The sequence below is a fragment of the Chrysemys picta genome, chromosome 10, assembly GCF_011386835.1.
Source record: "Chrysemys picta bellii isolate R12L10 chromosome 10, ASM1138683v2, whole genome shotgun sequence".
Taxonomy (NCBI): Eukaryota; Metazoa; Chordata; order Testudines; family Emydidae; genus Chrysemys; species Chrysemys picta.
The window spans coordinates 85,308,599-85,331,585 of record NC_088800.1 but is presented as its reverse complement, the minus strand read 5'-3'; the positions used below and the strand labels follow the sequence as shown (position 1 = coordinate 85,331,585).

The 22,987-nt window shown below is 61.6% G+C and overlaps 1 protein-coding gene across 5 annotated transcripts in view; it reads left to right on the top strand.

The window, feature by feature from the left end:
- Positions 1–22,987, top strand: part of CASKIN1 (CASK interacting protein 1) — a 158,054-nt gene that overhangs the window by 121,601 nt on the left and 13,466 nt on the right. For 2 of the 5 annotated variants that reach the window (XM_042853052.2, XM_065560280.1), the window contains exons 11-18: positions 2,831–3,049; positions 10,501–10,608; positions 10,881–10,999; positions 12,308–12,395; positions 14,966–15,063; positions 17,629–17,739; positions 19,568–19,669; positions 20,620–20,758. In XM_042853052.2, the coding sequence (XP_042708986.2) occupies positions 2,831–3,049; positions 10,501–10,608; positions 10,881–10,999; positions 12,308–12,395; positions 14,966–15,063; positions 17,629–17,739; positions 19,568–19,669; positions 20,620–20,758 (984 nt within the window). The remainder of the gene's footprint in view (positions 1–2,830; positions 3,050–10,500; positions 10,609–10,880; positions 11,000–12,307; positions 12,396–14,965; positions 15,064–17,628; positions 17,740–19,567; positions 19,670–20,619; positions 20,759–22,987) is intronic. The other 3 variants (XM_024102265.3, XM_065560281.1, XM_024102264.3) reach the window with 2 other exon arrangements.

The following is a 22,987-nucleotide window of genomic DNA, read 5'->3' as shown; positions in this document are numbered from 1 at the left end:
GCACCTGGGGGGGTGGAGCGGATGCCTGGGCAGCAGGTAGAAGCCACATGCCAGCCCAGTGCAGAGGGGGTCTGCTGGGGAGGGGCTGGCAGAGCGTCTCCTGCACACCCCCTGTGGCCAACTCGTGCAATGGCTCTGGAGCGACTCCCAGCTTTTCCTAGGTGGGGAGCCCACGCCCTGCGCACCCCAGGGCCTTGTGGACACCAGCTGCTCAGCGAGCTGGCTGCCCAGTCAGCGGGGTTCCTGGCTGTGATTCCTGTGCGTCTCGTACCCGTAGGATCGGGGGGTCTACGGCAGAGCCCCTGCTCACACTGGTCAGTTTTCCCCATTCACCAGCCCCCCAGACCAGGGTCCTGACGCGTCTGCGGCGTCTCCTGTCGGGAGGAAGCCGGCACCTGGCTTGGGCAGCAGGGGCTGCATCGGGGTGAAAACGAGCGGGTCGGAGCTTGGAACCCGCCAGAGCCCAGAGAGCCTCCCCTTCCCACGCTCTGGAACGGGGCTCTAAGAACGGGGTGCCAGGGTCACCTTGCCCTCAGGGGTGTCCGAGCCGACTAACTCAGCTTTTCCCCACCTGCCAGCCCTGTTAACCTCCCCTGCCTGGTGTCTTTTGGTCCTTTCCACCTGGGTCACCTGAGAGCAAGGCGGGGAGGGGGAGGAAGCGCGGCCCTGGGGGGATGCATTGCCGGCAGAGTCAAGTCCTGACTGTCTACACCAGGGCAAACCTGGGCAAGGCAAGGGGGCTGCGTGGGATTCCTGAGGCAGGGGCTGCGGCACTGCAGATCTTTGTTCTTGGGGATGATGCGGGCTGCAGGCACAGCCCGGCTTGGCCCTCGGAGCCCAGGCTGTTTGCAGGGCTGACGGCTGGAAAAGCCACCTCCTGATTTGTAACCTGAATGCCTCTGCCCTGGAGGCCTTGGAGACAAAGTACCGGGTCGCTGTTCAGAGAGCCTTGGGCGTCCTCCCAAGGGACGGGACGGGAACGATTCAGCCAGGGCTGTCCCGTTGCTCATAGCATGCCTTTGGCTGAGACAAGGAGCCGCTGGACGACGGGCTCTCTGAAGTCTTTATTGGCCAAGGCTCTGGTTATCTCGGCGATTGTGCATTCTCCGACTCCTATGCTGGGATCTATTTCGGGCACTAGGCTGATGCCTCCGGCTTTTGGGCTTCGCTGGCCCCCTCTAGCATTTAGTTCTGTCCACAGCATGGAGATGCAGGGCCAGGGTCATGCTGTCAGTGTCCTGCACCGTCCTGGGAGCGGGATCCAAGGATGGTCGCAGGGAGCGGGCCCGGGCTTGGCGCAATGACACAGTCCTGGGGGTGGCGTCCAGCGACGCATTGACTGGATCCCATCTGCTGTCGAGTTCTAACCTGGCTCCGCGGTCACTGTGGGGTCTTAGTGCAGGGGGCGGCAGCCTTCACGTTAGAGCTGAAACAAGCCAGACATGGGTCACCTTTCCTTCTTATCAGCTTGTGCCAGAGGTGTGGTTATCACTGCAGATCGGGGAGACCCCGGTCCCTTCGGCGGCTGGACAGGAGATTTGTCTCTAGTTTGACAAGCTGCAGAAAGCAGGCAGGTTCCTCAAAGCAATGAGACCCCCCCCAGCCATGGCTCAGGGGGCCGTTTCCCTGGCAGAGACGCAGATCCGTCCCACTCAGCGCGGAGAGCTATGGCCATTGTGGGTGGTTTTCATTTGGCACCGCGAGGAAAGTCATCCCATTGGCTCTGTAAATCTTCGTCCTCTCGACGTTCCATTCTGGGCTCTGAGCCTGGGGGCCAGCCAGGGCCTTGGAGTGGAAGCTGCCGGGGTCCTACGGCAGCCTTGGGGGCTGCATAGGTCAAGGCCTCGGTGCTCCATGCAGTGCTGGAGTCTTCATGCCCTGCTCAAAGCGCCCTCTCTGTCCTCCAAGTGCCTCCCCTGGCTGTGACGAAAGAGGCAAATGCCCCCCCCCCCACCTCGAGCACTGAGACCTGCTCCCAAAGGATGGAAAACACATCAGCTTTAATGGCTGGCCCAGGAGGCCAGGGGCTGGGGCGTTTGTGCAGGGAGCGGAGGGGGGACAGTTCTTCCTGGGGTGTGAATGGGGGGGGCGTGATCAGGTGGCTTTTGCTGGCCCCAGAGTGTGTGTCGGGCTGTGACAGGCCAGGCTGCCGCCTGCTTGTGCGGGATCTGGAGTCTTGCCTGCCCCAGTCGCTGGCTGTCCCTGGGTGTGCCCAGCAGGAGGGCGGGGAGTGTGCAAGCCCCTTGGCCCGTGGTGACGGCCGTGCCCCGCTCTGGAGGGTGGGTTGGTGTCGCTCCCAGGGACGGTGCTGGGCTCAGCGTGAGTGATTTGCCACCCCGGCTCCGGCTGGGAGGTGCTAGTGGGAGTCCGCACACCGCTGCCCCCCACTGGTTGCAAGGTCATGCACGCATCAAGGGCAAGCTGAGGGTCCCCCTGAGCCTCGGGCCCTGCTGGCGCTCGTGGCCCGTCCTGTAGCCAAGGGGCAGAGTGGTCGGCCCAGCGGGTTCTGGTCTCTGCCAGCTAGCGACCGCGTGGTCCAGACACGGCTGCTCCATGTGGGTTTGGAGAGAGGCTGCCGGGAAGTCCTGTGGCCTGTTGGTTTCCAGCCAGCCGGCACTGGGGAGCTCTCCTGGCGGGGAGCTGGAATCTGCTCTCGGGGGTTGGGTCCAGTCCCTGGATTCCCGAGGGGTCTGGGTGCGATGCGGCGCTGCGCTCAGGTTGCTTCCTGGCTTGGTTTTGCTTTCATTTTGGCCGGTTGGTTTTGGTGGCTTTACGTGTCTCTTGATTATTTGCTTCTTTTTCATTTTGTCTCTTGTTATGTTTTTATTAGCAGGTCCGTGGGGCGCAGTCACCATTCCCCACCACTACCAAAAGATCCCGCTCCCTGCGCCCAGGGCGGCTGTGCTTAACGGTGACTCCTCGTCCCATCCGTTCCATTTCTTGCCTCCACCTCCACCTCCTCCACCACATTCCCATCAGCCTCTTTTCAGTTCCTTTGGCTATCACAGGCTCTCCCATAGCACTGCAGAGGAGCTGCCTTATGGACCAGGTAGTTCACTGCTCGCTTCATGGGTTTTCATTTGATTTGTGTTGGTTTTTTGGGTTGCCTTCCCCTCCCCCTCGGCTTGCTCTGGTGCGTGTGCGAGCCGGTGTGTCTGCCCAACCCCCACTTTCCTTTCCAGAGCTGCTGTGGCGTGAGTGTGGCATGATGGATGTGTGACGGTCACTCCCCGCCCATGTGGGGGGCACGTCCCGAATGGTCCTTCGGGCTGCAGAACTCCCTAGCGGGAGGGTGGCTGCCGTGAGCAATCCCCACCCTCGGGCCATTCAGTCATCAGTGTTCTGCCCTATAAAGAACCCCGACACGCTTCTGCAGGCAGGGCCTGAGGGGGGGATCCCCGCAGAACGCTCTCCTCATTCTGTCTCCACCAGGCGCCAAACCCCCGTCTTGCAACGGGTGGTCAAAGCGCCATGGTGGGAAACTGCCTGGTACAATTGAGGTCTTAGGTACAGCTGCTGGGGTTCCCTGTCAAGCTGCTGCCCAGAGGCAGCAGGGTCACGGGGAGTCGTTTGGTGGAGAGGGCCATGGGGTGCAGGGGGTCCTGGGCAGGGCTGATGTTCTGAGGCCGTTTGATGACACAGGTGGGGCTGTCTTCTGCCATGGGTCCGCTGGCTCAGTGGGACCAGCTGAGTGTAGGTGTGCGGACCCCGATTTGTTCCTTGCTGGTTTGACACTCTGCGTCCTTTCCTCCCCATCTGCTGCCAGGCAGCCTAGCGCTGTGTCTACCGCAGCAGCTCCCCGGTACACGCAGTGCCAGCCACTCATCTGAATGCCAGGCAGGCAGCCCCTCGACTAGACTGCATCGGTGTGTGTCGCGGGCTGCCCAGCACAGCAAATACTTGGGCTCCTGGAGCTTCTCCTAATTAAGAGCCATGCTAAACATTTAAAGAGCGTGTCTAATTACAACCAAAACCACCGAGCCCTGGAGATTTCTGCATTGCCGCCTGGCGTGCCATCCTCCTGCTCCTTGTGCCAAACCAGTGTCCGACACTGCCCGTCTGTTCTGCACCCACCCTGCACTGCGGTGTAAAGGACACACAAGGGGCCTGGCAGTGGAGGATCGGGCCCGTCGTCAGCAAGAAGCGGCCCCGAGGTGCAGATCTTGGAACTGAGAGAGGTGTTGCGGAAGCCAAGTTCTAGACATGATGTTATGGCTGAAAACAAAACAATGATCAGTTCAAACCCTTCTGTTTTCAGTGCCGGGACGCCGAAGGCACCAGCACTGTGCTAGCTCAGCAGGAGAGCCAGGCGGTGAAACTGACCGTCCGCTTTCCCAGCCCTGGCTGAGGGAGGTGCACAGAGTCACAGAAACGCATGAGAAGAGGGACGTACACAGTGGGCGCTGTTCTGACCCTTCAGGCTGGAACAATCTGCAGGGTCACTAGTGACCCGGGGAGGGAATGGGGAGTTCTCTGCTGACAGCCTGCCCGGAGAGACAAGAATAAATGGGCAATACAGCTAACCCCTAGTGTTAGGCAGGTCCCCCAAGTCGCCGGATTGGCTTGCAATCGGGAGATTGAACGATTCTAATAATTAATGTGGGGGGGGGGTTCTTTGCTTTCTGGTTTCAGAGGCCTCGGGGTGTACTCAGGTCACATTTCCAGGCTGCAACCACAAGGGCTAGAAACTTTCTTTTTAAAAACAGAAGCTGAGACTCTCCCAGAATCCCGTGACTCCGGGAGCTGGGGCTTTAAGATAGACACCAAATACTGCAAGACTTGGCATACTGCAAGCGTGTGGTAATGTCACAGGGTCCGTCTGCCAGGACAGCATGTGTGGGAACTCGCCCAGCAATGTCCTGGCTGCACTGTAGGGTGCATGACAGGGGACGTGGCAGCAGTAAAGGGAAAGCCAACTGGCCTGTGGGATCTCTCCTGGTTACCAATGGGCTGCTAGTTCTTTTTTCAGAGAGCCTTCAAGTGCATGTTTGAACAGCGAAGCAGGAAGCAACTCTCAACAGTCCGGTGAAGTAATTTGAGATCTAAGGGGCCCGAGAGTGGGGAGGTGGGGTGCAAAGGTGACCGGAAGCGTACCTTGATACTCTTCTGATCTGGAGCCGGCTTGGTACCCACTTAGAGCAGCATTGACTTGGGCTAGTTGGGCTGTGCCGGGCGCTGTATGGACCCAGAACACAAGGCTCCAGCCGCCCTGTTTGCATCACCTAGTGCTGGGAGCCGGGGCCCGCTGGCTAAGCCGGGCTGGGTTGGGCTAGCTCTTGCATGGATGGCAGGTCACACTTTCCCCTTGGGCAGGCAGTGCTGGGCTGCTGGAGGGTTCCCCGAAAGCTATGCTGGTGAGCGCTGATCCCGCTCCAGCGCGTCGGTCTCTGCTGCAGAGCGAAATTCCCCCTGGGCCAGTGGCTCTTGCTTCTCTCTGCAAGCTGGGCCATGCCCTTGTGTCCACCGCTCGGGGGCTGCCCGGTGGTCGTGGCTGCGTACCTCTGACCGCCAGCACTCAGCAGCCCTGCAGACAGTGAGGAGAGGAAATGGAGACCCCCAACCCTCAGTTCTAGGCAGGGCACGTGTCATTTCCCCAGCTGGAGTGTGCCCGGGGCATGAGTCTAGCACCTGTGCCATGGGATCTTTGATACACACCGAGGGTCCAGACCTCATTCTTATGTCTCCTTAAAGTAGCTAGTCCAGCAGAAGCGCGCCCCCTAGTGTCATGTCAGGGCACCGCCCTACAGGTCTCCCCTGCGAGCACTTCCAGTGCCCTCTCTGTGGGGCTTGTGGGAGCTGGCTGGCTCCCCGCGGGAGGCAGCGTGGCTGTCGGGCGCAGTAGCAGTGTGGTCATGTCCCATCTCTTTGACCAGTTAAGCTCTTTACGTGCATCTAATCTGCCTGGTTGGTTGGTGAGATGGGAGCACGGGAAGAGCCTCTTCTCTCTGCAGGCCACATGTGCCGTGCTCAGCGGGGAACCTCGGGCTGGGGACGGCCTGTTAACTCCTCTCCCTGCCGCTCTCGGGGATGTTCCCTGGTGTGTGCTCCCTGCTGCTGGCCCAGGCCGGGTTGCCCAGCTGGGTTGGTTGTGGCTGCACCTAGCAGAGGTCATTTGATCCCTGTGTTCGGCACTGGGGCGACCGCGGCTGGAATCCCCTGTCCAGTTCTGCAGGCCACAGTGCGCGGAGGCGTCCGATGAATTGGAGAGGGCTCAGAGAAGAGCTGCGAGAACGGTTAAAGGGTTAGAAAACCTGCCTGAGAGTGAGAGACTCCAGGAGCTCCATCCAGCGTAGCAAAGGGAGGGTTAAGGGGTGACTTGATTACAGTCTGTAAGCACCTACCAGAGGAACAAATATTTAATATTGGGGCCCAGCCACCCTGTCCTCACTGCTCATTGGTCATTTCTGCCATCACTGGATGTCTCACTCATTGGTCCCCCGCCTGCTCCGTTACCTCAACCGCGCCTGATGTGCAGACGCCGTGCATGCTCCAGGGGGCAGGGATGCTGGCAGCTGTTGGTGCCTTATGTGTGATGTCTCTGGTCAGTGCTGAGATGACGCCAGAAATTCACCCTCTGGTTGAACATTAACCCACAGAGCGCTCCAGGAGGGAATGGGAATGGGGGTGCCGTGGGTGGGAGGGTGCCCTGCTACCCAGGACATGTCTGCACTGTGCACGGAGGACGTCTGTCAGTCCATCACTGAATTCACGGGGAAGAACCAAGGCGAGGCAGCTGCAAGGAAATGCAGAAAGAACTCGCCATAAAATCATGTGGAGGAAAGGTCAATGGGGGGGAGAGGGATAGCTCAGTGGTTTGAGCATTGGCCTGCTAAACCCAGGGTTGTGAGTTCAATCCTTGAGGGGGCTATTTAGGAATCTGGGGATTGGTCCTGCTTTGAGCAGGGGTTGGACTAGATGACCTCCTAAGGTCCCTTCCACCCCTCGTCTTCTACTTAGCTGGGTGGGTGCATGCCGAGGCAGCTGCCTGTCATTTTCCCTGTTTAATCTCAGGCAGATTGCACTTCCCTCTTCGCCTTCTCCTTCCACTGGCCATTACTCCGCACTGCTGGCCTGCCTGAGCGCTGATGAAGTCCTGGCTAATGCAGAGCAGACAAGTTCCATCTCGTTAAAGGCCGTGCTCCTCTCTTTTCAGCTTCCAGCCCTTGCAATGGCTTTCTCACCCTGCGCTGCAGCCTGTGTGCACACGGAATGCATACAGCTAGGATGAAATGCACCAGGGCTCTGCTGCTGGGGTCAGGCAGGAACCCCCCCTCCCGGGCCGCGCTGCCGACTCGATTGCTTCTAGTCTCGTGCAGTTAGCCAGGGCTCTGCCGGACCCATGGACTATGGCTATAGATGGCCACAGTTGGGTTTTCCAGGTCCTGGGCATTGCAAGAAGCAGGATATTGGGCCACTGACCCCACCTGGAAACAAAAGACAGTGATGTTTGTTCCTCTCAGAGGGCTAATAGAGACAGGAGCAGATGAAAGGTTTAAATTCTGGTCTCAACAAACCTTCCCCTTCCCCGTGGGAGCTGGCAGTCTCTCCCGAGCTGGTTCAGAGCATCACCAGGCCAGGGACATGCTGAGTAATCTCCAGTTTTCTCCATTTCCTTTTTCAACCAGCTTTTCTGTTTCTCTTTCAGGTGCAAGGAAAGAGTTTGCCGAGCCACTTCCCTTTAACTCTGCTTTTCCTGGCGCGGGGGTTGGCAGGGGGATAAGAAATGCATGTTTGTTTGCAGGACTCCCCGGGGGAATGGCTGCAATGAGTCTTTGTGCAGTTGGGTTGAGTTGTTTCTCTGGTGTAATCTGCAACCCCCTCGTTGTGTCGCCCCGCACACGGGGAAATGGCTGTGCGTGTTTTAAACCCTCCTGTCTGAGAGCCGAACGCCGCCTGCGCCACACCCCCAGTGTGACCCACTTTGAAACTCCCTGCTCCATCGTGACCCATTTGTTACATCGGCTCCCTTGCTGCTGAGAGATGTTTGCAGACCCCACGTGGGGCTCGCTTTACATAACACGAGTGGGCTCCCCCCTACCGGCTCTTCAGCAAACATCACAGTGTGGTGCCCAGAGCTGGGCGCTTTGACATCTGCTGTGCAAAGGGAGCTGCCTTCCCCTCCGCTCCCTCAGACCCAGGGCTAGAGAAGAGGGTTTTCCAGGCTTCTAAGCCCAAGGAGCTGCTGAACAAGTCACTGACTGGCCCTTGGAAAGCACAAGCCAACTGGCTGTAGTTGGCACTGTAGCGCAGACTCATTTAACTCTCTCTCTTCAAGTGGTCGCGGTGCCACTGGATGGGACAGCACCCCAGCCCCAGACGGTGTGTGGGCTACACATGCAGTCAGGGAGGGGCTGCTCCGTGCCAGTCGGGGGGCAGCACTGGAGCTGCCGGGAGGGCGTGACAGCACTGGGGTCGCTGGGTCGTGACTTGTTGTCTGTTCTTATTCAGAGCCCATCCCGGGGGCATTGGGGCCCTGCTGCCCTGGCCAACCACAAGCAGTGTGGGTCCAGCCCCCCCTTTACTTTGGGGGCACTGGCACCCCCCAAGCAAAGTCGAGCAGATCAGAGCGTTGGGAGGAGCTCTGGCAGCTGCCCTGCGGAGATGTCCTAGGTGGCACCCTCCCTCCGCCCATCGCAGCCACCCTCCAGGCCTCCGTATGGGGAATGCACAAGTCCTGAGCCTCCCCGGGCAGGCGTTCACTGACCACCCCGCTGTCTGTGGTGGAGGGGCCAGGCCCCAGCAGGGTTCCCCGGCTCCTCTCCCAGGGGTGCTGATCCGCACCCGAGAGCACGCAGGGCTCCGCCCCTCTAGGCAAAGTGTGTGGGGGTCAGCGCAGCCCCCTGCCAAGCGGGCAGGGTCTGTAGCAAGGTTCCCAATTCTGGAAAAAGAGAATCTGAGCTAGCAGCCTCCCAGGTCTGCGCGTCCCCGAGTGACGGCCCGGCCCACTGGCTCTGCACTAGTCAGGATCCAGTTCGCGAGAGACTCCAGCCTTCGACGTCTGTCTCGCCCCCCGTCCCGTCTCCTTGCCGTGCCGGGAGGCTGGCTGGGTGAGACCGTTCAGCTCCGTTGTCCCCACAGCGACTCTGAGCTGCCTTCTCCCACATCCGACCTGGCAGCAGCTTCCCACTGGCTGGGGGGGACATGGGCTCTCGCTCCGGGGTGACCGGTGAATGTCTGAGGATGGGGAGCGTCCTACTTCAGCAGGGGTTTGCTGCTCCTGGGTCATGTGGGCCAGGGAGCCAGGCTAGGGCCGGGCCGTGTCAGCCCCTGTCTGGCCGAGGGGTCACCGCAGAGCTGCGGCTGGTGAATTCTAGCACGGTGGCTCGTAGTAATGGGACGGAGCTCTCGGGTCCCTTGTAGCCCCTTTCCCCCAGCTAGTGTCATTGCCTGGGCCCCCCTCCGCCGAACATATGTTGTGGGGCTGGCTGTGCAGCTGCCCCATGGTGGAGAACTGGGTATGAAATGTTCTGGAGCAGGCACGGCCCAGGAGGCGCCTGCCTTCGGTCTGATTCCTGCTAGGCAGCCTAAACTGCCCTTCACCCACTGCTCCTCATCCTCCCCCCGTGTGAAAACGCTGCCCGGGGCAGCGGCAGCACCTTTTCCATGGCACGTCTCAGATGCCTCCTGAGAGCCAGTGTCGGGGCTGGGGGCTGCGCTGTATTGTCAATGTGTGCAGCCCCATTGCTGCCGGCTGCACCATGCCGTGCTCACCACAGCCCTGGAGAAGCCCGTCCTCCACGCGGGTCTCCCTCGTGCACCCCTGTGGTGAGCGCAGAGTGGGGCCCGCCGGCGCTTGAGGAAATAACCTCTGGGAGCGTAGACTCAGCAGTGCTTTACCAGCTGCCCGTCTGGTCCCCGCTGCAGCCATTGTCAGCCGAGTCTGGTCTCGCACCCCTCGCTGAGTGAAGGGTTCGCTTTACCGGGGGCTGTTGTGTGTGGAGAGCTCCCAAAGGGGTCCTTACAAATGTGTGCCCTGCGCGCTGGCCAAGGGGCGATGGAGGGTCTAGTACCTGCTCCGCCGCCAGGGCTGGGCAACGGACTTAAAAGAACCAGAGAGGCTGGTTGCCTTGCTGCTCTGCGAGCCGGGGACGCCTGCCCTCTGGTCGGCGGGGAGGGCGCCAGTGCTGTGGGGCGGGGAGAGGAGCTGTTGCAGGGCCCAGCTGCCCTGGAACTTCATGCCAAGGTAGCGTCTCCTCCCTGGGCCTGTCGTGCCCGTGGGCACAGTGCCTGGCGGTAGCTAGGCTGGGAGGCCGCCCCAGGAGGCCACTGGGGTTGGTCAGCGGAAGGGGCCACTTGGGGGCAGCGGGGCAGTGGTTCCGTGCTATGCCCAGCCAGACTACCTGGGTCACGCAGCTGACGCCAGCCTGTGATTGTTCCCCTGTCACCAGCCTGCGTTCCCAGCAAGTGCCCCCCCGCCCCGGGTGCGCGTCTGGGTAAGACTGCACTGGTCCGCACTGCTACCCCCCTTCTCACCGCCACTCTCTCCGCTCTGCTCCGAAGGTTCCCGAGGGTCCGACAGCCCGTCGCATCTGTCGCCGTCGCAGGGCGGATCCGCTGCCACGCCGGCTCCGGTGGAAGAGATCTGGGTGCTGCGCAAACCCTTTGCAGGTACAGCCGCCTTTGCGTCTCTCTGCCCCCCGCGCCCTGGGAACCGCTGCTGTCCAGCGGCAGGCTGGCATTCTGCTGGGCTCCCCTGCGGTGGTGCTCATCAGCAGGTTGAGCCGTGTCGACAGGAGGCTCCGAAACACCGGCTGGTGCTGGGGCCCCAAAGCCCGGCCGCGCCCAGCAGCAGGGGGTCCCCGCGGTGTGCGGAGACGTGCCCTGCCAGGTGGTGACAGACGGCCGTCACCCGCTATCTAACCCTCCCTCTCCGTTGGCAGGTGGGGACCGCAGCAGCCTGGGGAGCACAGGAAGCGTGGCCAGTGCCCGGAGCTCGGGGAGCGGGCAGAGTACGGGAAGTGGCAGCCATGCCCTGCATGCTGGCTCCGAAGGGGTCAAGGTAAAGGCAGTTGGGTATGCGGAGGCAGCAGGTAACCCTTGGCCCCTGTCTCCCCAGGGAGCCCTGGCAGCGGAGCGCGGTGGTCTCCCGTCCTCCCCCACCCTGGAGACGCTCTCAGCGTATGCACCTGATGTAACGAGAACTGCCAGTCCCTCGCCAGGCACCCGCTCCCTGCCTGGTGCCAGATGGCCCAGAGCGCTCCATCCCTCTGGCCTGCCCCTGTGTCTACCCCATGGACGCTGGGCATGTTCCTGCCCTTCACTCAGTTTGGATGGCGAGGCCAGGCAGGCCTGCACGGGGCTTCTGTGTTTGGGTGCCCAGCCCAGCGGGGGCAGGATGACACGGCAGACGCTAAGCCCTGCACATCCATTGGTCCCCGCCGTGCTCCTGCAGCCTGCTCCGGACCTGGGGGTTGGGCGCAGAACGCTGGGCCCAGCTGCACTCCGGTTCTGTCTGCTGTAGCCCTCCCCTAACGGGCTTTGTGCCCTCCAGCACCATCCTGGCCCTCCATCCCGCTGGCCTGCCCCTCTCTGAGGCTGTCCAGTGGGAGTGGCACCAGGGCTGACTTTGGGGGTAGGAGATCCATCCTATGCGGGCTGCTCTGTCCTTCCCTTCCCTGCACCTTCTCCATGGGCAGGGCCGGCTCTAGGGTTTTTGCCGCCCCAAGCGGCGCAAAAAAAAAAAAAAAAAGAAGCCGCGACCGCGATTGGCGGCGGCAATTCGGCGGGAGGTGGGAGTGAGGGACCGTCCGCCGAATTGCCGCCGAATAGCAGGACGTGCTGCCCCCTCCGGAGTGGCCGCCCCAAGCACCTGCGTGGCAAGCTGGTGCCTGGAGCCGGCCCTGGCCATGGGGCAGAGGGTCCCCAGGCTGCAGCTGGCTGGGCTCTGCTGCCTCTACTCAGCCACTCGGCCCCCTGGCTCCAGACGCCTGCCCTCCCCCCAGGACTCTGGAACCACCGGGCAAGGGGGCCATGCTCTGGGTAAGCAGGCCGAGGGGGCCCCTCCCTGCTCCCCGTGGCTGCGGGAGGCTGGGGCTAGGTGTGCGTGAGGCTGGAATTGGGGTGTCCCGGATGGAGCTGCAGCTCCTGCCATCACTTGCTGGAGGCGAAGCACCATCTGTGCTGTGAGCTGTGTTCTCACACACTCCCCACTGCATCCAAAATCTGCCGCGCCCCTCCCTGCCCGCCCGCGCCTCCGGCTCCGGCTGCCGCAGCGTTAGCAACACAGAGTCTCTGGCTCCTGACAGGCCCCCCTCCCCAACCCCCCTCCCCCTCCCCATTTTTTACCCGTGGTGGTGTATTTTTTCAGCTGCTGGCGACGGTCCTGTCCCAGAAGGCGTCGGTGCAAGAGTCTGTGGTGGGTGATGGGCCGGGCAAGGCCCTGGAGGTTCCTGCAGGTGCGTGGCTGGCGGCTGCCTGGCCGCTCGGAGCAGGGCTGACCCTTGGTACCTACGAGGGCTTGGTGTTGATTTTTTTGCTCCTGTTGCCCAAGAGGAAAGCGCGTGGGTAAAATGACGCTCTCGCCTTTCTGCTGCTGCCAGGCCTTCTCCTGCTTCGGTTAGTCGGGGGCCGGGGGGGCTGGGGAGGGCGAGGGGGTGTCCTGGTGTGTGCTCCACCTCCAGGCTGTTGGCCTGGCCACGCTCCAGGTCCACCGAGGGAGCGAGGGGCGGCCCGCGGCCCGCAGGCTCGGCGCTGCTGCCAGAGCCGTCTGTTGGTCGCCGGTCCCTGCATGCCAAGCAGCATCGTGTGTGGTGTGTGTGTATGACTGGTGTGTAGGCGCGCATGATTGAGGTGCATTGGGGTGTGTGCACAGGGTTGGGGTGGTGGTGTGTGTATGATTGGTGTGTGTGTGTGTGTGTGTGTGTGTGTGTGCGCGCACGGGGTTGGGGTGGTGGTGTGTGTATGATTGGTGTGTGTATGGGGGGGGGTTGGAGGTGTGCGTGGTTGGGGTGTGCATGTGCGTGTGATTGGTGGCTGTGTGCCGTGGTGGTTGGGGTGTGTGTGTATGGGGAGGCTGGGGTATGTGGTGTGTGTGTATGGTTGGTGTATGTGTGTGGAGGGGTGTGGGGGGATGGGGGTGCATGTGTGTGAGGGGGGTTGGGGAGTGCGTGTGTGTGGTTGGTGCGTGTGTGCCGTTGTGGTGTGTGTGTGTGATTGGTGTGTGTGTGGCATGGTGGTATGTGTGTATACGATTGGTGTGGATGGGAGGGTTGGGGTGGGGGTGGTTGGGTGTGTGGTTGGGGTATGTGTGTATGGTGTGTGCATGTGTATACGATTGGTGTGGGTGGGGGGATTGGGGTCTGTCTGTGGTTGGGAGGGGTGCGTATGGTGTGTGCGTGTGTATAGTTGGGGTGGTGGTGGTTGGTGTGTGTGTGTGTGTGTGGTGTGGGGGGGTGTGTGAGGGGTGGGGCGGGGGTGGGGGTTGCTGCTCACCTCCATGCTGGAAGCATTCAGCCATTTTACCAGCCCGATTGCAAAGTGCTTAACTTGGGCTGCAGGTTCCCCGGGGGCTGGGAACTCGGCCGAGCCGGCAGGTCGCGCCCGTCACTAAACCCTTCGGGTTCCCTCCCCTGCCTGGCTGCCGCCCCACGGCACTGCTAGAACGAGCGGTGGGAGTTCTCAGCCGGGCCCCGGGAGCTCCCACGGCTGGCTGCTGGCTCGGAGGGGGAGGGGAGAGCAGCCCTAAGCCGAATGCTGTAATCCCTGTGGGTCAGAGCCGCTCCCTCCTCTGGACCTGGAGCTCCCCGAACCTAAGGAAAGAGCTAGGCTGGGGGTGCTGAGCAGAGCCCCTCAGCAGGGCACCGCCGTGGTAACAGGGCTGGAGAAGGGCCAGTTTCTGGTCGGAACGTCCTGGCCTTTGCGTGCTCTCCTCAGGACGTCAGACCCAGGGACCCGGGGCCATTCTAGGGTCTGATACGCGGCTCTCCTCAGGGCGTCAGACCCAGGGACCTGGGGCCGTTCTAGGGTCTGTACGTGGCTCTCCTCAGGGCGTCAGACCCAGGGACCTGGGGCCGTTCTAGGGTCTGGAGGACGGGTGCACTGCACCCGTGGCAGGCCGGCACCCTGGCTCTTGTCAGGTTCATATCTTGTCCTGACATGGCCTAGGACAGTGAAACTCAGACTGAGGCAAGTGGCACGTGAAGTTACACCACTGTGTGATTGGTTAATAATTCAATCAGGAGGCTTTTACTGTGTTATTACCCAATTGTAGTGGATAAAATAATGATGCTTGGGCAGTCATTTTCTGTGGGAATCTGTAGCACTGGAGGAAGTGAAACACTGAATTCACACGACTGAGGCTCTCTTGGGAATGTTGGTGGCTAATTTGGCTCCTGCCCCCCGAGGTCTGAGCATCGCTGCCCTAGGATATGGCATGCGTGCTCCAGACCGCGTCGTGCTGATGGCCATCTTGCCTCTGTTCCACTTGAGTCCTGATGGCTGCCTCACTGAAAGCCACAAAGGCTACAAACGGCTGCTCCGTGGCAGCCCAAGGGGCTAGGAATGCCAGCGCCCCAGTGGCAGGAAGCGAGCCCGAGAACCCTTAAGGGGGACAGCCCCAGCGTGCATGCAGACATCCCTCACGAAGTTCAGAGGAGGGTGGGAGGAAACGGAAATACCGCACTCTGCTCTTACTCCAGATCTCCCCATTTATGGGAGGATTCCCAAGCACCCCACAGACATGAATGGGTTCTACAGGAAAGGCGCCCAATGCAGCCACCACTGGGGAGGAGCTTGGCAGCCACGCCACACAACAATTTAGGACAAGCGAGAGAGTGTTCCTCATCCAGTTGGACCTACTGGGGAATTGGGTCTCCCGTACTGTCCTGGGGCCAGGACCCCCAGGCTGTCACCCCAGACAGAAGTGCCGTGGGGTCTTTAATGTCTACATCCTGCGAGGCCTCTGCAAGGCCTGCCAGTGCAGCGTTCCCAGCCGCTCTGACCGTTCCCTTTGCCTGCTTTGCAACAGGTTCGTCTCGCACTCAGAGCCTGGCCAGCTCGCCCTACGCCGGGCAGCCACCCGCTGAGCAGCAGCTGAAGAAGATAGAGCCAATGTCAGAAGGGAAGGTAAGAAGGTGGGAGCCCACCTGGCAGCTGATTGAATCCAGCCGGAAGGGGGAATGGGCCTTTAACACGAGGCAGCCCCCATCTGCCAGGCTCGCTCGGTGCAAGGGAAGGGACTGGCAGGCCAGTGTCACAGCCCAGCGCGCCCCGTCCCTGGCCGGCTTGTCCTGGCTCACATGCCGCTCGATTTTAGCGATCACTCCCTTTTCCGGTGAGTGGCAGAGAGAGCTGCCCCCTGCCCTCCGAGTCAGGCTCTGATGCGCTCGCTCTGTCCGCCGCCTGCGTAGGGTGGCCAACTTTCTAATCGCCCAAACCTGAACACCCTTGCTCCACTCCTGCCTGTCTCTTCTCCGGGCCCCACCCCTGCTCACTCCATCCCCCCTCCCTCCGTCGCTTGCTCTCCCCCACCCGCACTCACTTTCACCGGGCTGGGACAGGGGGAGGGGAGGGGTGCAGGCTCCGGGCGGCACTTACCTCGGGCGGCTCCCAGAAGTAACCGGCATGTCCGGCTCCTAGGCTCAGAGGTGGCCAGGTGGCTCTGTGCCCTGCCCCTGCCTGCAGGCGCCTCCCCCGCAGCTCCCATTGGCTGCGGTTCCCGGCCAATGGGAGCTGTAGAGTCGGTGCTCAGGGCGGGGGCAGTGCGCAGAGACCCCCTGGCTGCCCCTGCACCTACCAGACTTGCCGGTTGCTTCCGGGAGCCGCGCAGAGCCAGGGCAGGTAGGGAGCCTGCCTTAGCCCCACTGCACCGCCGACCGGACTTTTAGTGGCCTATTAAGATCTCCCGGATGGCTTTCAATAGTCACCGGGAGATCGATGCTGATTCTGGGAGACTCCCAGCCAATCCGGGAGACTCCTAGCCAATGAGTCAGGACCAGGCAGACGGCGATCTGCCTGCTGGGGCTCCGGGATGGGCTCTCAGATGGCCAGGTGAGGAAAAACCTTCCCCGCACAGGATGGGCCACTTGCTTTGTGGAAGAGGTGAGCTGGCCCGGGGCACAGCGGATGTGCCTGCAGGGGGCGCCGCGTTGAGGGAGTTCTGCCCCCTGGGATTCTCCCCCGGCTTAATTTTCCGAGGCAGGACCTGTACTTGCCCGGCGTTCACCTCCTCCCAGAGAGGGTCCTCTCTCTGCAGCGGCCCATGCCCAGGACCGTGGCCTCAGCTGGGGAACGGTGCAGCGGGAGCTAGTGAGGTCCCACGGGCCGCTTCTGTTGCGCTCTCCCCACCTGAGTTCACATGCGGTTCGGTGGCTGCCCAGTGGGTAGGTCTAGATGCTGTTCGGGTGTCACAGGAGAGTGGCTGATCGTCGACTCTCACCTTGGAGCTGTTTATTATTAATGGCAGTGGCTCCCCTGTCCCAATCTGGCACGCTGCCCCGCACAGGTCACCCCACTGAGGTCAGGGGTGTGTCGAATGCCAGGATATGGGCTCTCGCTGGGGAGCCCAACTCAGATCAAATCACACAGACCTTTATCAATCGCCGCCTGGGGGTGCAGAGCTCCCAGCTTCTCCCCAGCCCCACATCCTAATTCGTTATGTGCCCAGCCCCACAGCTGCCCTTCCCCCAGCCCAGCAATTCTGCCCCCCAATCCCTACATCTGCCCCTTTGGTAGCTCCAGAGGTTTTGGTGTTGCAGGGAGGGGGGGCCGTTTGACCCATTGCTCACGGCGAGGGGGGCTCTGGAGAGGAAGTGGGCCCTGCGAGCGGCTCTCAGTGCGGGAGTGCAGGTGGGGGTCGGGGCTGGCTCTGCGCAGGGCAGGGGGATGCCATGTGCTGAGTGCGTTGTCTGCAGCCCTCGGCTCAGCCGTCACATCTCGGCAGCGGCACGGCGGGGTCCCCTCCCCGGCACCACCGTTCCGGCGCCCGGGGCGAGAGTCGCACGTTGGCTGAGCACCTCAGACAGCTTCCCTCATTGTGCTGCCACCTTCGCTTCACAGCTTCCCGGGGCGGCGGGGCGCTGCCAGCTGCGAGGAGCCTGGTGCGATGGGGTGCAGAGAGTGCAGGGGCGGGCAGGGACCTGGGGCGCGCTGGGGAATTGCGGGGTTCCGAAGGGCCTCGCTGTGCTGGGCTGAGGGAGGGGGAGGAAATGCTGCTCGGTCTGTCTCCCTGCTGGAGTGATTCTCGGGGCTGGTGACGGGGTGAATGACTCGCCTGCCTCTTGCTGTGAGGCCCCAGGGCAGAGGGGACCATCTAGCAATTCTCCTACTGGCTCCTTCATGTCCCAGGGAGTTCCCCAGGCTCCTGCCCCTCTTCCATACAAAGGGCTGCAGCCCCGGGAAGAAGCTGGGGTCAGGCACCTGTCACAGACTCAGCCTGGAGGTTCTTTCCCTGCTAAATCCTGCAGGTGGCTGGGCTCTTGCCTCTCCTACCCACGGGGATTACAGCCGGGAGCCTCTGGGCTGTGCCTGACTGCAGCTCCCTCTCCCCCACCTGCTGGATCTAGGGGGGCAGCCCATGGGGTGGTGGGTGGTGTACGAGGATTGGCTGGGTGCCAGCTGGGTTGGCACTGCCTGTGCATGCTGCCGTCTGGCTGGGCAGTGCCAGTGACCCCCGTTCTGCCTCGCCCCCAGAGCTCCGAGGCCGTGTACCAATGGCTTTGCAAGTTCCAGCTGCAGCTGTACGCGGCCAACTTCATCAACGCCGGGTACGACATCCCCACCATCAGCCGGATGACACCAGAGGTGAGGCCGGGGGGGGCGCTGAAGGGCGAGGGGCCCCCCACTGAGCTTTCCTTGCAGTGGCACGGGGTCGGGTCCAGAGAGAGAGCATAGATCCCTTAGGTGAAGGGCGGAGGAGGGGCTGCAGGCTGGGCTGGGAGGCTCTGCGACATGGGGTGGGACGCCCAGCTTTGCTGGCTCCCGGCCTTCTAGACGGTAAAAGGGAAAGGGGATCGTTCCAGACCCAGCTGAGTGGTGCGGGGGGAAGGGGGACTGGGAGCCGTGCCGGGCATGGGGCGGGTGCGGCGCTCATGGGCAAATCCAGGCTGAGCTCCCATCTTTGCAGACGAGTTAAGATCCCCAGTTTGGCGCTTAGCCCCCCAGAGCTGCTGGGACAGGCCCATGTCTCTCCCCCTCCCCCCTCGGCACACGCCTGTGGCCGGGTGGGGGGCTGGTGTGTGAGGAGTGCCGGGAGGGGCCAAGGGCGGCTCTGCATGGGGGCCGGTGCCCTGGCCCCACCCCCTGGTGTCGCCGTGCTGCAGCAGCATTACCAGCGCCCGGCGAGCCCTGGGGCTGGGTGGGCACAGAGTTCACGGGCGCTGGGCGCTCTCACAGGGGACGCTCCGGGCCTCTCCGAGACGCTGAGTCCCCACAGCTCACACTGTGGTTGATCGCAGGCCAGCAGCGTCCCATTGAGCTCGGAGCAGCACCCAGAAGGGCTTGTCCCAAGCTGCCGGGCGCCGGACTGGGGCGCCCGTGAGCTGCTGGCGGGTGGGCTGGGACTGGCCCCGAGGACAGCTCTGAGCGGCTGGGTCCAAGCTCCGTCCTGAGGCTCCCAGCCCTGCCGCACTCCCCTAGCGGCCTGGCGATGTGGGATGGCACGTCGCAGGGCTGCTCCAGACGCAGCTCTGGGGGCGTTTCCCCATTCTCGCCAGAACCTGGGGCATGATCCCGGCAGGGTGACTGGGCGGGGACCCCTCAGCCTGCCCTGAGAACACGGGGGCGAGGGAGCTAGCTCTCCTCCCCTGGTCTCCGGATCTAGAGCCGCTTTAGAGAGGCTGACGCTGGGTGTCCTGGCTCCAAAGGACGGCTGAGCTGAGCTCTGCCCTTCCAGCCGGAGTCTGCCTGTGTGTGATGTTGGGGGAAATGCCACGGGACCCAATTTGTTCACTCCTAGCAGTGCGGTAGCATCCAACGGCCTCTTGTGGGTGGGGCCCCTCTGCTCTGGGTGTGGTGTGTGTGTGCGCGCACACACACGCAATCTCTGCCCTGCAGAGCGTGCCCTTGGCTTTGCCAAGCCAGAGCCTGCCTTCCTTCCCACTAGGAGAATGCCGTTTGGATTGGTTTCCCATCTCCACGGAGAAGATCCATGTTTATTGTAAAGCATTTTTTCATTTGCATCGATTTTAACTTGGGGGGAATTATCGGGGGTGTGTGTGTGGAGGTCAGGCAATGGGGGAGGGGCTCAGACCGTAAGTATTGAATGACGATAGCTGTTGAGACCCAAAAAGTTAAAACTTTGTAACTGTTAAAACGCCAACACGTCGCATGTCCACGTGCACAAAGTCATTAGCCTCGCGCTCTAACGAGTTCTCAACCTGCCTTGTTCTCACTTCTCCTGCCTGCTGCTCTCCGTGGGGGTCCCTGGAAGGATTGTTGTGGGTTTGGGTGTACAGCGAAATCGCCATTTGCCGATAAAAACCTCACCCTTCCGAGCCCACTCCCACGCCCCTTGGAACGGAGAGGTGGCCTGCGGCAGCTGACGGCCTGCGCTCTTCTACGGGGGCTGCCAGCGCCGCGCGGCTAGGCCCTGCTTGTGCGGGGAAGGTGACGGTGTCTGTCTGTGCCCTAGGACCTCACTGCCATTGGCGTGACGAAACCCGGACACAGGAAGAAGATCACCTCGGAGATCAACAGCTTGAACATCCCTGAGTGGCTTCCGGAGTACAAGCCGGTACGGCTCCCCCGGAACGCTCCCTGCCTGTCAGCTTTGCCCTGTTGGCAGGTTTCCCTATGGGGCATGGGGTCGCCGGGCTAACCACCCCGGGGTGTACCTACCTCGCTCTCCCACCCGGGGATGGCCTGTGGCTCTTTAACTGCTGGAGATAGGTGAGGCCTGGACCCCGTCTCCTTGCCATGTGGGTTTGGTCCCCGTGTTGCAGCCTGTTTAGTTTGGGACAGCGTCCCGGTGCGGCGTGGAAGGGTCCTCTCCCGGCGCATTCAGAGGTTCCAGTCCTCTCCCAGAGAGCAGTGAATGCTGTCCACCCAAGAGAGGAGCTTTGCCTGGATCTCCCCGAGCTCTGAGCACAGGTCTGGGTGCCCTGTCCTGGAGGGGACCCCGAGAAATGCAGGGGACATGGCTCCGGGGCGCTGGGTTGATCGGGATGCCAAGGGAGGGGAACCCCGGGGCTAAGCCATCTCCAAGCGAAGGGGCAGGGAGATGGACAAGGAGGCTGGAACTAGGAGCAGAGAGTGAATTTAGACAGAGTCTGAGGAAACCCCCTTGTGGTGCAGTGCTCTCCCATGGGAAGGGGTGGGAGCCCGGAACTAGACTGAATACCATGCTGGAGAACAGAGCCCAGGCAGCGTCCTGCCGCGAGGCTGAGCTAGTGGGTTCCGATTCGCTGCCTGGCACCTGGGGCGCGGTTCCCAGGCAGGCAAGGCGGGTGCACAGACCTGAACGCTGGCACGTGGTGCTGGTGCACACAGATGCACAGGAGACTCGGGCCCCAGGGGCAGGAACGTCATTGGCTAGATTATAAAGCTCTCAGCTGCAGTAACCTCGGGGGAAGGGAAGGCGTTAATGCCAGGTCATGGCATAGGTATTACCCCCACGCTGTCCCTTTAAATGGTGTCGGGTCCGGGCCAAAGCACCGTTCTCCCTTTGCCTCCTGCCCCCTGTAGGCCAACCTGGCTCTCTGGCTCTCCATGATTGGCCTGGCCCAGTACTACAAAGTCCTGGTGGAGAACGGCTACGAGAACATCGACTTCATCACGGACATCACGTGGGAGGATCTGCAGGAGATCGGGATCACGAAGCTGGGTAATGCGGGCCTGGGCATGGGCACTGGAATGGAAGGGCTCCCCGAGGTGGGGAGGGGATTCTCATACCAGAAGCTAGGCTCAGAGGATGCTGTGGCACCCTGGGGTGCACCTAGGCCTCGCCTCTCCCACCCTGTGCTGTGCTCTGTTAACCCCTGGTGTGCCGTACCTTGCTTCACACCCAAAGCCTGCAGCGTCCAAAGCAGGGCCAGGCTGTCTATTAGAGCAGCTGCAGGGCTCACAGCACCTTCCCGCTTGGCCATGTCAGGACGTTCCCTAGCTCTGGCATCCTCCTGACCTCCTGCGGGTCTTGTGTGCCATGAGCCGGTGCCTGGACTTCACTGCTCCCGGTGCCGTGAATCAGGAGCCGCCTGCAGCTGCCGTGACATGCAGGACTCACCGCTCCCGTTGTGGTTACTTTTGCAGCCTGACGTTTCTGCATGCGGTGACTGATTCCTTCCCTGCCCCAGGCGCCCGCGTCAGCGAGAGGTGCCCGGTCGGAACATGAATGCCCAGACCTGGGATGGTGATGCTATCGCAGCATGTGTGCTGTGCCTCCAGGGGACCTGGAGAATGGGGCCCTTGCTGTAGAGGGAGGAAAGCAGACAGATGCCCTTGTATCTTGGTTACCACACGCACCCTGTCGACTTGGCCGACATCCCAGTGCAGCTTGGGCACAATCCCATTGAAGTCAGCCCAGTTGCACCCAGGGGAACTTGGCCCAGAGCTGTGTAGCCGTGTATTTACACCGCTATCGCAATGCGGGTCAATTTCCCTTGTAGACAAGCCCCAGATCGTACACTGCTGGCTCCTAGATAACGCACCAGCCACACCATGCGAGCTCCCAGTGCGATGCCGTGGCCAGACGGGCGGGTGTGACACTTGACTAGAGAAACACGGGAGCAGGGAGGTGATTTTACCCCCGGGTGCAGCATTGGTGGGACCGATCTTGGCATGCTGAGCCCAGGTCGGGCGTCCCCAATTTAAAAAGGATGTTGACCAATTGGCGAGGGGGCCGAAAAAAGCCACAAAACGGATTGGTGGGGTGGAGAGAATGGCGGGCAGCGAGAGACTCAAAGAGCTCTATCTGTAGCTTACCACAGGACGGTCAAGAGGTGATTTGGTTAGAGCGTCAGCTCAGTGACAATATACCGGCTGCTAAAGGGCCTTCAATTTAGCAGAGAAAGACAGAGCAAGAACCAGTGCTGGAAGCCAGGCAAATTCCCATTAGAAATAAGGCAGTGAGGGAGATTAAGCAGTGGAGCAAACTCCCAAGGGAAGTGGTGGATTCTCTAACATTAACGGTGACATTAAAGCCACCAGTGCCAAGAGCACGTGCAGTTGGTTGTTAGTGGAAATTGGTGGCGGGTTAAGTCCCTGAGTCAGTCTCTGGGTTTTTGACATATTCATGCAAGTAACGTCAGGTTTAGGAAGTAAGGTAGCGATGCCGTCTGTCGTGAGCGCGGTCTCTGGTCCTGGCCGGCTCTGGGCGGATCGCTACGCTTTGCACCCGCGTGGCGACGGGACGGCCGAGGCCAAGAACAACCAAACTGAGCAAGGCAGCCAAGGTGGGTTTGCTGGGGAGGAGAGATCAGGGTTCATAACGGCGCTTGGAGCACGTAAAGGAGCAATGCCTGGAGATAGCGGGCGTGTATAGCTCCCGGAGATTGAGAAGCCAGCTAATGGAGGCTCTGTAAGCTCAGATGGGAGCTAGAAAACCCATCAGCCTCTCCTCTGCTGGGAGAGATTCTCCTGTCAAGGGCCCCCGTGGTTGGCTGCCTTCCTGCTCACCAGAACCGCCAGTTGCTTCAGTTAGGGGGGTTGTTGCTTCACCCCAGATCTCCCCCTGCCTAGCCGCTGGGTGCTGCTCCGTGATTCCCAGCAGGAATAGTCCCCACGCAGCCGGGAAACAAACACAACGGTTAAAGGGCTGGAAGTGTTGGCTCAAATCCAGCCCCGGGGTCGGGGTCAGTGGGAACCAGCTGTTGCAGGACCTAAGGGGGCAGCCTGGCTTCCAGGAGAACCCCTGCGCTGTGCTGACGGAAACGGGCTGCTGGGAGGGAAAGATTGTCAAAGGAGTTTAAAGGAGTTGGGCCCGCAGGCAGGGCCGGCTCCAGGCACCGGCCTGGCAAGCAGGTGCTTGGGGCGGCCACTCCGGCTCGGAGCAAAGGACCTCCCGCCGAATTGCCGCGGCAGATCGCGGTCGCGGCTGCTTTTTTTTTTTTTTTTT